Source organism: Littorina saxatilis, linkage group LG3, assembly GCF_037325665.1.
Source record: "Littorina saxatilis isolate snail1 linkage group LG3, US_GU_Lsax_2.0, whole genome shotgun sequence".
In the NCBI taxonomy this organism is placed as follows: Eukaryota; Metazoa; Mollusca; class Gastropoda; order Littorinimorpha; family Littorinidae; genus Littorina; species Littorina saxatilis.
This window is the reverse complement of record NC_090247.1, coordinates 71,374,473-71,390,141: the sequence shown is the minus strand read 5'-3', so window position 1 is coordinate 71,390,141 and position 15,669 is coordinate 71,374,473. Positions and strand designations below refer to the sequence as shown.

Sequence of the window (15,669 nt, the reverse complement as noted above, 5' to 3'; positions counted from 1 at the left end):
CATAGAAACATGTCAGATTAACCTATGAATTGTGCCCACTTTCACAAAGAATACCCAACAGGTCACTTTATTTTTTTATTTTATCAAACTTATACTTATTTAAAAAATACCATGACTAATCGTTTGCTCATATGAAGCGTGACCACCGATGATACAAAGGCATAGAGGAAGATCAGCTCATCCTGCCTGGATCTTCAATTTCAAATTGTGTTTATAAATTCTCTAGCTCCTATATTGCTGTTACTGTTGTCACTGTTCACACACGAACATGCCACTCCAGTTTCCACACACAGTTTTGCAGCACGCAATCACCCAGATTCACAATCACTCTCTCACACTCAGTCACGTTCACCACAGTTTCCCAACCTGGCGGCCACTTCACTCTCAGAATCAAACCTGCGTAGAAGAATCCCAGGGTGATCAACTCATCCACAGCAGGGAGGCCTTGGTCTTCCACCCAGTTAGAGAACGAGCGTTTCCTCGCGTCCATCTGCGAGTACAGAGGGTACACCGCCCCACCCAAGTCCAGACGTTTGGTCGGCATGGGCAGATTCCGGGGAGCTCCTCCGTCCATGGGGGTAGCGATGCCATAGAGCGGAGCCCCAGAAAAGACACTGTTCTCTGGAGTGGCCAGGCTTGACGCGATCGGCCCGTTTGCGGCGGCTGTTGCCATGGCTGAGGTTGCTGACATTGACGATGCCCCCAGGGCCTGGGGTCCGCTAGCCAGACTGTCAGGCACTGCATCTGGTGCTGTGAACAAAACAGAAATCTACAGTGAGATTTACAGGTACAGTGGCACCACCCTTTTAAGACCCCCCAATTTAAGCCTCCCTCCCTTTTGAGACCCTGTTTACTCAGAATCTTTGTTCATAAGCTCGGTAAATTTACCCCAAATTTGACTCTTATGAGACTCCCTCCTTGTTAATACCTGATTTTCTCAGATTTTTGGAGGTCTTAAAAGGGGGATTCCACTATAAGCAACAACACAAACTCAACAGAAAACACAAACCTCACAGAAGCTCCGGGACACGCGGCAAAAAAGAACTTGACTCAGATAGAAAGATGAACACACACTCATGACTCAAAGCAGACGGAAGACAGAAAGGAGGTAGGGGGAAGCACAAAATAATGCTTTTGAAATTATCTATCACACACCTGCTCTTATTAATCAAAGTTAATAATCTCCTGAGCCTTTTCTAACTTGACACTGAACACACCAGCTCTAATAAAATAAAATCAAAATAATAACACAATTATTTAGGCAAAACTGATCTATGTCCAAGGTCCCTTCAGGAACTTACTCGTAGACTTTTTTTTTTAAAGGCTTTAGACCAAGAGCAAGCGCTCATGTAGTATGCACTGCATCCTAATCAAGCATAATTAAGTATGATACTGATAGCAAACTAAATCAATGATTATCCTGTCCTGATCCAACTACTTTGTGGTATGACTATGAAGATAGGGCCACTTTATTCTACAACAATAACTTTCCCTGCTACTGTGCTAGAAATTACAACGTTACAAGTCAAAATAAACTTTTAGATTGATTTGAAAAAAAGGAGGCCGATCACCTTCCTTCTACTGTTCAAAGAAAGACAGCAGGAAGAAGTCAAAAGTTTCTCCACTCACCAGAATCAGCTTGTATCTCTTCTCTTCTATAGGTGGCACTGCCACTTGTCACACTGGCATTGGCAGACGGCGCAGCGGTATTGGTAGACGACGCACCGTTATTGGCAGACGGCGCACCAGAAGAGGATCCGTAGGGGTGGCTGCCATACCCACTGTCGATGCTTCCAGGCTCAGGGAAGCTTGGCCGATTGGTGACAGGCAGGGGAAGGGGAAGATTGGACGTGTCACTGCCCCTAACTAGGGGGCAGTTGGGTGAAATGCGTGCGTGTACCAAAGTGGGACGGTCGCCCATCTGCCAGGAATCGTGAGTAACTCCACAGCTGAAACACCTGACCATGTCTCGCTCGCCAGTGTAGAAAAACCCGGCCTGGGACAACCGGATGGCAGAGACAGAAACGGAGGTGGGGAAATCTTTGAAGGAAGCCAGCCGCACGCCTTCTTTCTGCAGCTGTTGGCTTGATCCGGGCTGGCCGTAGGTGCCGCTGGCAAAGTGTGACGCCAGGCTGACGGAGGCAGGACAGGCTGTGCATGTCTGTTGGAAACATTGATCTCTGCGAAAGTTGAACAAGTGATCAATGGTAGGCTTGTTGAAAGCATAGAGGAAGGGATCACCTGCCCCTTGCTTTTCACTGAGCATTCTCTTCTTTGACATACTTTTCATGTGCACCCCAATCTTCTGAGGTGGAGCAGGTAGCAAGCTCTCTTCATTTATCTGGTCGTTGGTTTCAAAAGGCTTGGCATTAACTTCAGTATCAAATGGCTTTAATTTCAGGGCAACACTTTCTTCCTGGTACACCTTTCTCTTGTACCCTTTGATGAGCAACACAATGACTGCCGATACCAGCACAGTTGAAATCCAGATAACCATTATGTGCCTCTGTTCGAGAAGATCTCTCCCCCCATATTCAAAACCTTCAGTGGCACGAACAAATCGAAAGACAGCACTGAAGATTGCGAACTGTTCGAGAGGTTCTCCTTGCAGAATAATTTGATTTGATGACGATCTCTTTTCCCCTAGCAGGTATGTGGAGTTGCAGCTTTGGCAGACAAAGTCACTGTAATGTTTTACAGCTGGGTGCGTGCAAGTATACTGACATGCATTATGTTGCTCTTGTGGTGGCTGAAATTCTATGCATACAATTATTACAAGTAGCAGAATTATCATGAGACTGAGAGCTATCATAGTGAAGCTTCTTTTCATTGCCATTTTACTGGGCGGAAACAACAATCGTTATAGTAGGTATCTGTCTCTGTTCGAGAAAATCTCTCTCCCCAAATTCAAAATCGTTATAGTGATCAAATTCAAGGTTCTTTAGTGTTCTCCCAAGAATGCTGCTAACATTCCTAGACGCCACAGAACCTGGCAAACCAACATGAGATCAGCATAACATGCCTAAGTCACCATGGTGATGATGTTGTGCAGCAACTAGATGGTAAGAAAGACCTGCAGGTGTATGGATGATGGCTGGAACAATCAGGAAAGTCGCAAGCAAATCCATCGCCTCTTCCTCAGAGGCTTTGTTTCCTTCTAGTTCAGTTGTCTCAGGTAGGTACATCCCAGCTACTTGCCACATCCCCATGGTGTGATAGTGATACTTGCTTGAGTCAATGTCAAAGTACATCTGCAAATGATAGAGAGAAGATGTCATAAAATGTACAGCAAATCTATACCGTCATGATATAAATGTCTGTACATGCCACACAGACACACACTGTCTTGCACGCACACAAAACATGCACACAGGATGATCAGAGTACAGCTGAAAAAAGTTAAACTCAAAGCGCAAGTTCAAAAATGTTCTCTTCTCTTCATGGCTAGCAAAATGACACCAGTGGCCACACACAAATGAAACTTTGACACAATGACAGTATAACTTACAAAAATTATCTTATTTGTCAAAATTCCAATTGCACAGACCTATGATTTTTCAGGCTATAAAATGTTGTAAGTCCATAAGCGTGTCATTTAAAACAAAAACTCTTTCCATTCCAGATTTGTTTGTTTGTTTGTTTGTTTGCTTAACGCCCAGCCGACCACGAAGGGCCATATCAGGGCGGTGCTGCTTGAACATAACGTGCGCCACACACAAGACAGAAGTCGCAGCACAGGCTTCATGTCTCACCCAGTCACATTAATCTGACACCGGACCAACCAGTCCTAGCACAAACCCCATAATGCCAGACGCCAGGCGGAGCAGCCACTAGATTGCCAATTTTAAAGTCTTTGGTATGACCCGGCCGGGGTTCGAACCCAGGACCTCCCGATCACGGGGCGGACGCCTTACCACTAGGCCAACCGTGCCGGTCCCATTCCAGATAATTGCATAACTTCTGAACATAAATTTCTATTGAAGGCTCAGAAATTGCACATAAAGATTGTAACTTGTAAGCATATATATATATTTACTAAAATGTGAAAGCAATTGAATCCCAAAGACATTAGCCAGATAGCCCCTTTTTGTTAAAATCAACACCAAAGGCTTTCATGTCTTTCTTCAAAAGAACTAACACCTGTCAGTGAGACTGAGACAGTGATGGCGCTAGTATTTTTCAAACCTGTACGCAAACTTTTATGATGCAAACAGTCCAGAAAAAAACCAGTAGGCTGGTCATTGGAACCAGTAAGAGCTGTCTAACTCAGAGTACTGGTTTTGTTGTTTTACCAGCGAAAAAAAAAGATAGTTCTAAAACTCAACCGGTAGGTCATACCGAAAGCCAATTTTTTTCTGGTACTTTCTCATTCCAACCGGTAAAATACCGGTAATTACCGGTTAACGCCAATAGTGAATACTGTGAGAGTGGCATAAATATAAACTTTGCAAGGTCTAAGTTTAAACAACCAGTATGAAAATTCCCATCTGTAGGTAATGGAACATTATTTCTTCCTTGATATGAAAGCTGCTGATTTTTTTGCCTCTTTAGAGTGTTTAGGACATAAAAAGTTTGGATAAAATAACACAAGTATGAATTTGCACATTTTTTAGTCGAGGGACAAGAAATGCTGCCATAGTCATTTTTCTCAAGTGTGGATAGACATTTAAATTCTAAGTTAAACAGTTACAGACACATTTGTTATTATCCAACCCAAAATAAGCTCTTTCATGGTAAAAGAATTATATATATATACTTTAGACTGGTATTGATAACATAACAATTTACAATCAAATTTATCAGCAAGACAGGGAGGAGAAAGACTTTTATTCAAACACAGAATAATGGCTGCTATGGTTCACACTCACAGAAATAAAGAATTTAAAAAAAAATCTTCTGGCACCTGGAAGTTGTCCTCAGAGCACAGTCGATATGTACATGAAACCAGACAGTGTCAGGTCCGCTTTACCGGCAATGGATCATTATAATTGAATGTTTTACTTATTCTGGCAGCTTACTCGTACTGAAGTTACTCAGATACTAAAAACAAATTTATGGGAACTAATTATGCTTGGTCATCACTATGAATAGATTTCTATTGACACAGTTAACAAGAGTTATGTTTACAAAAAAAAACAAAAAAAAACTTACATACTACTTAGCACTGTGTGCACGTGTACATTGTGTGTGCTTGAAATTTTATGTGAAGGCGAGTTAGTCAATACTTGTTTACATGTGTGTGTGTGTGTGTGTTGGGAGGGGGGATGGGGGGCAGAGAGAGAGAGAGAGAGAGTGCATGTGTGTTTGTGTGTGTAATATGGGACAATAACTTATAAGGTGCAACTTTTTCTCCTCAACTTTGACCCCTGGCACAGTTTCCTAGGACTATCCCTTTCAGACATCAAAGGTGTCGGTCTGAATTCAAAACTTGGTCTATTTTTGTTCTTGGCTGTTTTAGTGTTTTACTAACAACGGTAGGCAGGCTGCTGGTAGAGAACAGTGGGTTCGATTACAGTAGTGACAGTGCCCTGTGGTGATTTTTTTTTAGCCCCCCCCCCCCCCCCCCCATGTCCTTGAACAAATAAATTTCCACTTTGTAAATCCTTTATTGGCTTGCGCCTGATATTGGTACACCAGAAGTGCCTATTGACAGTGTAATGTGTGGATTTCTCTTATTACATGTATAACTATAAAATAAAAAGGGAGGTTTGTGCCTTGTACAATAAAGTGCCTTGACCCTTGAAGTCCAGAAAATATGGCTAAGTACTTGTGTTTAGATAAAAGCTTGAATCGCCACACAGTACATCATGCATGATTCAAGCTTCTTTCCAGTAAACACCTGTTCCTGTTAACTGTACCATGACCTGCCTGGCGTAACAAAAGCCAACACACATTCACGCATTCCGCCTGCGGTTTTTAGGTCATACATGTATCTATATCCCACCCTACTCTTACTACTGTTTTAGCACAAATCTACACACTGCTAACTGTAAGTATTATTCATGAGAAAAAGTGTACGCACATTTTTTTTTTTTTTACTGAATATTACTACATGCAGAAGCAGTATACACAGCTGCACAGGCTAGACAGAATATCATTCTCCCAGCTGTTTACTGCTAAACTTAATACTACCCCGGAACCCGCCTTTCCTGAGCAATCTGGGACTCCCTACTGTAGCCTAAACGTAGGCTAATTTGAAAACTGTTGTGAGCTTGCAGAGCGTTGACGCAGGCGCATGTTTTCAAATGTTACAATGCAATTAACAGAAATAAATGGGTTAGGTATGCAGCGCCTATAAGCAGTGGCTGATAATGAATATAATATATATCACATTACATTCCGTTCATGTCTAGGGCTTATGAATATCTTTATTGAGGAAATAACCCTGTCTGGTTTGTGTGGTCTGTGAAAGAGTGGGTACCCTTGCTTTTGCACTGACAAATATTGACATGTGCTTTCTGTACATGTGACCAGTATAGGCCAGTCACTATAGCAAGGGGGTGTGTCTATCTATGTGCGTCAGTCCAACGCGGGTAAACCCACTAAAACAGGGGCACATGACTGTCAGACGTGCTGTCCGTAAATATTGTCTAACTCTAAGCTCTTTTTGTCAGCACACCTTGCGACTATCTCTTTTGTCTGCACAGCTTCGGCATGTGCCTTTGCCTGTATGTCAGCCCTCAACGCAACACTCAAGAGTTTCCGCTCAAGGACACACACGTCAGACCTAAATAGAAATCTATCTGCATAATCTAGCTGCAGCTCATCTGAAAGTGACTGGAAGAGAGACCACATGCACAAAAAACACACCAGTCATTGCGCCAGTCAAAGCAACAGAAGTAGACTAGTGTGTCAGCTAGGCTACACATCAAGCACCAGATCTGTGAGTGAATGACGGAGCATGCGCAGCACTGAATGTGGGCAGAAATGCTTTGCACCAATGAGTTACGCTCGCGCTGACTTTGAAAAAACTCTTTGCTGTGAGTATTGGCTGTCGTTTAGAAACACAACGTTTGCGCAAGGCCCTGAGATTATTCACTTCCTTGTTGGACTTTCATTCTATTTTAATCCTCTTTTTCTCAGAGAATGTCACGGGTCCATAAAAAGAATTTCAGTGTCACCTGCAATCTATACGTATGGGTATCCCATCACTGAATAAAAACAGAGTTCATAGCTTCACAATGCCCACAATGTTTACTCCAAAAAGCTGACAATAATACAGTGCATAATAAGTATGGCGTGCATAAAACTGCCTATTCCACCCACCTTCAAATGCTTGTTATTAATTTGCACTGACATTTTGAATTTCAAAGAAAATTATACAATGTGACAATAACCAGTCATTGTTAGCCTTTCCACTTAAATTGTCGACACAGCTACCACCACTAGGGATACATTCTGTTTTTCCAGCTGCTTTCTTTTCTCACAAAAAAACCCATCGAAATGTAGATATTGAATCCTTCTTCAATATGGCGGTAGCGACATGATTTATTGGGAAACTTAGAAATTAGATTTTCGTAACGTATTTATTTATTTATTTGGTGTTTAACGTCGTTTTCAACCACGAAGGTTATATCGCGACGGGGAAAGGGGGGAGATGGGATAGAGCTACTTGTCAATTGTTTCTTGTTCACAAAAGCACTAATCAAAAATTTGCTCCCGGGGCTTGCAACGTAGTACTATATGACCTTACTGGGAGAATGCAAGTTTCCAGTACAAAGGACTTAACATTTCTTACATACTGCTTGACTAAAATCTTTACAAAAATTGACTATATTCTATACAAGAAACACTTAACAAGGGTAAAAGGAGAAACAGAATCCGTTAGTCGCCTCTTACGACATGCTGGGGACTAACCCGTGGGGGGTTTCGCAACGTAAATTTCACTTCACTGTGCAAATGTAAGACTTTTTACCCTTTCTGTTTACCTCTCCCGAACTTACCCATGCTACCCACAATCTTTTTTTTGTACTGAATTATTTCAAGAAGAGGGCACAATCAGGAATATCTCTGTGGTGTCGACTCATCTAACGTTCACATTGGGCGCCATGTTTTTCTTAAAATAGCAAAGGGGAATTCCGTGATTTCTAGATTTTTTAATCTCAGGTTATTTTCAATGCTTTACACAATTTTAAAAGAGAAATTGCTCAAAACATTCAACGAGAAAAGACAACAATAAAAGAACTATTTGAGAAATTAACTAACAAAGTACCACAAGCCACCTCAAACCGGAAGTTCACGTAAGTTCAAGGTAACCAGGCTCGGTTACCAAGACCCAAGCAGACTTCGTGTCCGTCAGACTGGACAAAACGCAGTGTGAGACCGTTGCAAGCTTTCTAAATCGTTTTCTGTAGGGGAAGGGCTCCTAATATGGACCACTTTTTGTTTTATACTGATAACTAGCTTGTTTTCTTGCGAAGAAGTTTCATTTTGTGTTTGGTAGTCCTGTTTTCTTAGCCTGTTAACCGCCGTTAGGCTTAATTAGAGTGAAATAGCTTTGGTAGACATTCAGCAAAAATTAAATACAGAACAAATCACAAAGGGCGCCTAATATGGACCAGCGAAGTGGCCTTCACGAATCACTGTAAAAAGCCATTCTGATCTTCATGATCGTTCAACGGCTATCGCCAGTTATCTCTCTGACCGGACGTTAAAGTCCTACGCGAATCTATTGAAAACAAGAATACAGAGTTATCTCCCATACACGAGCAGTGGTTTTTTTTCATTTTTTTTTTTTCATGTACCCCCATGGGGTTTCTAGAAATGAAAATTTGACTTGACTTGACTGACTGACTTGACTTGAGACGAAAATGATTGCACGGATTGGCCGACTTCGACAGTGATCTCCGTTCTGTTCTTCACAGTTATGATAAAGACATCGTTCTAAGGTCAAAACAAGTCGAAATTTTGGGACTGCTGCCGGAAGGAGACCGTAATATATATGGTTGCATCACTGTCAAAAAATCGTCTGCTCCAGCGAGCGCGGAAACCAAACGGTTGATTATCACGTGACACTTTTGCCTTATTTAGAGTTGTTTGCACAGTAAATACAGCCGCGAAAAATAGCTCGCTTGAAACTGTCTTACATATCAATTCCTTTGTAATTTAAAGGCACAGTAAGCCTCCCGTAAACCATCACAGAGCTCCCCGAGCGTCTAAATACAGTACAAGCATACTTCCATTTGAACGCTCACCGAACGGGAACATCCTGGCTGCTTTCTGTCGAGCGTGAGACATTTTCAAAGAATTTATTTTCGTAGACTTGTTCCGTTAACAACAACGGCGCCTCGTTTTTGCGCTAGACCTAACTTTTAAAATCTAAATAATAAATTGACAGCTTGTTACACAAACATTCTTTAATCATAAAAGAATTCGTTTTTCATCAAGACAAGATCAGAACAATTCGAAGTTGTGAAAGTTTAAAAAAAGAAAAGCCCGGAAGCAGGGTCACGCAAGGGTCGTAGCAGACGACGGCCGGTTTATCAGTGCAAATCGCCGTTCCTCTCAACAGTCAAAAGCCATCGCTAGAGTTCTTGTGAACCACAGCCGTTGTTTCGTGCATAAAAAAAACGTGCTATTGTAGATAAGCTCACGTCGAGTCGCATTCAAATGACTAACTATGACGACTGCATTGTGAAAAGGGAAAACTGGATCACACGGGTTCACGATGGCTCAGGGGTAAGATAAACCACGCAAAAATAAATTCTTTGAAAATTGTTCGCTCTTTACGGAGGGCACCTAGGATGTTCTCAATTGGTGAGTGTTTAAATGAAATGGTGTTTGTACTGTGTGTAAAAGCCTGACCGTATCTGTGATGGTTTACGGGAGGCTTACTCTGCCTTTAAAAATTACACAACACCATGACAAATCATTATGGCGACGAACGCGAATCTGCTTACATCCATAACACATTACGAAAAGATCTAAATATATATGTAAAAAATCGATTTCCTCGCCAGACAAGGAACCAAGGCATCCTGTCAGGGATAGAATGAGTCGAACTCATTTTGACCTGAGTTCAGGATGTGTAAAAAGCCCCCTATACTTCAAATAACATGATGCAACTTAGTGTGCAAGTCAGACTAATTAAAATATGCTTTAGATTTATCTGTTCTTGTCATTCTTCACGGGACTGACCGGACTGCTGACTGTTGACGACGACTCTGACTACAGGCAGGAGGTAGATAGGTTTGTGGGGTGGTGTGAAAACAACTATTTAGAGCTTAATGTGGGGAAGACAAAGGAAATGATAATGGACAACAGGAGGGGGGAACATGTACACAGGGAGATAGTGATCAAGGGGGAGGTCGTAGAGAAGGTAGAGCAGTATAAGTATTTGGGGGTGATTATAGACAATAAGTTGACATGGAAACCAAACTCTGATGCCCTTGTGAAGAAACTCCACTCTCGCCTGTACTTTTTGAGAAAACTCAGGTCTTTTAACATCAGACAAGAAATCCTTCAGATGTTTTACACTTCAACGTGCAATAGTGTGTTGTACTTTGGCTCCGTGTGTTGGGGTGGCAACATCAACAAGCAAGACAGGGATAGATTAGATAAATTCATCAGGAAAGCAAGTGGGGTGGTTGGGAGGAAGAAGGACAATTTCACATCAACACATGAACGACGACTGACTGACAAGGTACAGAAGATTTTGGCTGACGACTCGCACCCACTCAGACCGGAATTTGACAGTAGACGGACAGACAGGAGCAACAGATTCAGACAACCAACCGCAAGATCCACACGCTACAGAAATTCGTTCATTCCATCTGCAATTCACATCTTCAATTCTCAGGTGGGGCGGTAGATGCTGGTGTTGTCGCTCTGATGCACGGGGTCAGTGTTCTGTATTGTTTCAGTATTGTTGATTTTGTTTTGCATTCTACTCTCTTAATCTTAGACAATATGTGATAACCGGCAAGGTGCTGACTTTCTTTTGTGCATTGTTGATGGTGAATGCATGTTAATTTATTTTTAATATACTTTCTTATGTGATAACCAATGTGCTATATTTTCTCAGGACAAAGAACAAATGTTTATTTTGAATGTTTTATGTATGTTATTATTACGGACACAAACGCTCAGCAATGTAATTTCTCTTTTAGAGATTAATAAAGTTATTGTATTGTATTGTATTGTATTGTTTTTGTGTGTTTTTGATTCATGTTGTTTAGTGTGTTTTTGATTCATGTTGTTTAGTGTGTTTTTGATTCATGTTGTTTAGTGTGTTTTTGATTCATGTTGTTTAGTGTGTTTTTGATTCATGTTGTTTAGTGTGTTTTTGATTCATGTTGTTTAGTGTGTTTTTGATTCATGTTGTTTAGTGTGTTTTTGATTCATGTTGTTTAGTGTGTTTTTGATTCATGTTGTTTAGTGTGTTTTTGATTCATGTTGTTTAGTGTGTTTTTGATTCATGTTGTTTAGAGTGTTTTTTCACCGTTGGGTGTGTCCACGTGCATATTCATTTTATGTGCGCGGTTTGGGTTAGTTGTTTATTGTGTTAGCTTAAAAACCCTAAGGATCTAAACACGACTATAAAACATTGACACATTGATTAGGCCTAAAAAAAAAATAGGTGTGGTTACGGTAACCCGACCTACCCTATTTTTAGGGGCCGATCCTATAACTTTTTATTACATTTGTCAAAAAAACAAAACAAAAACGAGTGCAATAAACGCATTGAAAGCGAAAGCGCCCGAGTCGCACACTTATCTCCCTGTCAAGTAGGTTTAATTTGTACACATTAGAAAAAAAAGTAAAAAAAAAAAAAAGCGATTGCCTACCTACCTACCCTATTTTTTTTGGCTATGTTACCGTAACCACACCTATTATTTTTTTTGGCCTTAGTTGTGGGCGTATGTATCCCACAGAGATATAGAATAGAACCACCAAGCGCTATGCTGGCCAGCGGAAACGATTGCAGCAACGATGTGCATCATCTTCAACTCAACGCCAAATATAGGCATATCAACGCCGAATGCTATATATGCGGCATATCAAACGCCAAATATAAGCATATCAGTCTATCGCGTGCCATTCGGCCCATTGTCAGCTTTCATTTATTTATATTATTATCCACTTGATATTTTTAGACAAGATTCGCCGGATCGTCTACTGTCTTATGGACCGTCGCAGCTGAACTGAGTTCACACTGGCTTTGAATGTTCTTTTTCTTCGTTCATGGGCTGAAACTCCCACGAACACTCGTAATTTGTTCAGGGGTATGTCTTAATGTGTATGCCCATTTTTACACCGCCGTTTGGGCAGCTATACGTCGATTTCGGGGGGTGCATGCGCTTGGTATTTTTTGACGAGCCGCAGGAGCGGCGAGTCACATGGTCTCGGCTCGAAAGCTGTCTGTGGAGGCTGCGTGATATAATTAGCTGACCTGCTGCGCGAGCAGTCACTGCAGAGTTTTGAGATAACTTTGTAACACGTTTTATTTTATGCTCCTCAAGAATACAACTTTGGGCAACGTGCCACGTAAAACTACACGCAACAAGGATTCAGTAGGTACCAAACATGCCTTGGTCAGAAGTAGAATGTAAATGAATCTTTATAAAGAAGTAGGCTACTTCAAACGACAGCCACAGCCACGGTTGGGTTCACGGCATCAAACCGATGCGACTCTCCGTCATATCATACACGTAATCAATCAAATAGATGACTAATAAACATGTAAACTACATGTATACGTCTATGGTCGGACATAAGAAAGGAGAGCTTCCCCGGCCCGGGCCTGTGCATGTGTTGTTCGTTGTGCGTGTGTAAATGTACACAACAAACTGACGACAAAACTGAGACAGACCTCTTTCGCTTCAGTCTTGCAGAATTTAAAGACGAATACAGGTAGAGCGTGCATTATACTAACTGTTTGGTAAAAGTATCAAACGTTTCTTTTTATAAATAAGTGGCAGGCTTACAGGAATACAAAGAGGCGCAAGTTGAAAGTAATGGATATATCTCTGGAAGATGCCATCAGTCCAAGTTGTCAAATGAAATCAAAGATGACAGAAACAGAAGTTTTCCATACAAATGTTGGTGTTTCAAAGGAAGTTTGCATTCTTTCAGATAATGATATAGACGAGGTGGCTGTTTGTTATGAAGTTTCAACAAGCCAACATTCAAATGATTTTACTTCATCTACAGACTTTCTAAATTCAGCACTTCATAACTGTCATTATGAACTTGGAATCAGAGAGAGACCGTCTTTCCATTGTCATTCATGCCATAGATTTTTGTTTCAGAATCAATGTTTCACATGGCGTTCACGAGAGAGCATGCGAAGTTTCCGACAGTCTTTAGGATTTGTAAAAAAGGCCGTGTTTTGCTGTACATGCAAAAACTACCTGTCAAAAGGGAAAGTGCCTAACAGATTGCAACAACATTCCTATTTTAAGCTCAGCCACACGCCGACATGGAAGTTCAATGGTACTTTCAAACTTTTTCTTCTCTTCGTCGTATTTGATTTCTTTCTATTTCATAAGTCGAGTGCATATGATTTCGGCTCGTGTCACTCATCGTGAGATGGACTTAGTTTCTTGTGTGTTTTTATTATCACCCTCCGAACTCTGACATGGATTACAGGATCTTTTCTGTGCGCACCGTCTTTGTCTTGTACTTGCGTGTACACACAAAGGCCGGGGATAAGGCGTTTGCAGGATTGCACATAAATTGACCTGGGAGATCGGAAAAATCTTTACTTAACCCAACGTACATTGCCGGGATTCGAACACTCAACCTTGTGCGTGGGAGGCCGGCGTCTTATCTACTAGAGCATTGCCGGCGCGGCTCGTCTAGATGTGCAGTTTAACACTGTGACACACAGACACAAAAACACCAACACCAAAAACACGAGGCAAAACCCTAAACACTGACGCGCAACTACTGGGATGGGAGAGGGGGGGGGGGGGTGTGCGACGGTCTGTTGAGATTGAAGCATAGCACAGGAAATGCCTTTGACCTCCATCATCACCACCACCACCAACCCCCGTCTCAGTAAAAACGGTAGTGTTGCGCATGTGCGTGCTGAACTGAACTGCGCGTGTCGTGCTGAGCGTCGTGGTACAACCAGGTTAACCACAATCCCGCAGAGAAGCTGCTGCATGGTCAAAGCCACGAGTAGAGGGGCGGAGCACAGAAGGAGAGTGACAATTTCGGTATATCATCAGTTCAGTCACTATTTATAACACTGCTAAATGATGTGCTTATGAGATAATTGTTGCAAGTTTAGAGAATATTGAGTGACAGATGATAAGATATCACAAGCTCTGTGCTTTGAGTCAGCGACAACGCACTGGCTTGAACCTGGAGTACACATTCCGGATGTCGGCAACAGAAAAGCCGGAAGAATTAAGACCGCCATGGTATGAATATCTGAGCATGATAATCTGCGCTCAACTTTGCTCCCAGACTGACTTGCCGTCACAACCGAGAGAATATCAGATCTCAGTCAACAGAAGTGTCAAGTTTAGGGGGCCATATAACGGTCTTGAGGAGACTTGCTTGTGTCGGTTCCGCATCAGTAGCCATAGGCCCTATAGGTTGTAGGGACGATTAAAACAACACCGGTTTCCAGTTACCAATGGAGACTAGCTACAACCCAAAGTTTCTGATCCGACTGCATGATATCCGAGCATAACACTCCTGGACTTCTCGCCGCCGGGAAGCTGTGGATGGCTGAGGATCATCAGTACTGTGTGAGAAACCAACACTGCTTCCCGACAAGACGGTGAAACCCAAATCCCGACGACTCTGTTTCCACGACGTTGGAAAAGATTTGAACAATTAGATGATCTTTGTTGAGCTGATTTTCCGTGAAAATGGTTCTAGTCGTTCAATTGTCACAGAGTGCATCTTGAGAAACTCCGCAGCCTACCAGCTTCTTAGGCAGTGAAACTCCTTTCGTAAAAACTGCTTGGAAACCAGAAGGTAAAAGAATGCTTTTCTTTAAAGAGATACTGAATACCTAAGGAAAAAGACCCTCGGAACGCTTCCAAAGTTATACCATGAGATTCTGCTTCTTACTTCTGGCTGGTAGGGAGGAGGGAGGCAGGAGCCCTCAAGGGTACATTGGGTGACTTGCAGGGTTTTTGCACCTCTTTTCCCTGGGTGTGCGGCGGTACCAGCCAACAATTGTATTGTCAGCTGGTCTGTGGCGTTTTACCGCCGCATTTGAACCAGTTTTATGCTTCTTTTTTGTGTACTGGAATATTGTCTCTTGACAAATGTATGGATAACATCCACGGCTGCCAATGTCGTGGTCTCAATGTACAGGTATTTTTGTAATTTGGTGTTTTAGTGACGGGAATGATAAATTAGGGCCTGATATGTCCATTTGGAAATCTAGTCAACCCGTACACTAAAACTTACTTTGTAATTTGGTGTTTTAGTGACGGGAATGATAAATTAGGGCCTGATATGTCCATTTTGAAATCTAGTCAACCCGTACACTAAAACTTACACCTTGCTATATATATATGTTCTTTGGTTATGATTTTACTGTTGTAGAGCTTTTGCTCTATCAAAAACAGTAGTCGCTGAAAATAAACTTCAGCGACAGAAACATCAATGTTTAGGTGTTATGAATGTGTTTTGAACAAGTGATGAGAACAAGGGTGTGCAAGATGCGTGTAAGTTGTGCATTTAAATTGTGTAATGCGAGTG

General features: G+C 41.9%; 1 protein-coding gene across 4 annotated transcripts in view; it reads right to left on the bottom strand.

Moving 5' to 3' along the window:
• LOC138963163 (baculoviral IAP repeat-containing protein 3-like) overlaps positions 1-15,669 on the bottom strand; it is an 81,933-nt gene that overhangs the window by 29,222 nt on the left and 37,042 nt on the right. For all 4 annotated transcript variants that reach the window (XM_070335195.1, XM_070335196.1, XM_070335197.1 and 1 more), the window contains exons 2-3: positions 1,630-3,251; positions 397-750 (exon numbers count right to left, since the gene is read on the bottom strand). In XM_070335195.1, coding sequence (XP_070191296.1) covers positions 397-750; positions 1,630-2,836 — 1,561 coding nt within the window. In that variant the 5' untranslated portion in view covers positions 2,837-3,251. The remainder of the gene's footprint in view (positions 1-396; positions 751-1,629; positions 3,252-15,669) is intronic.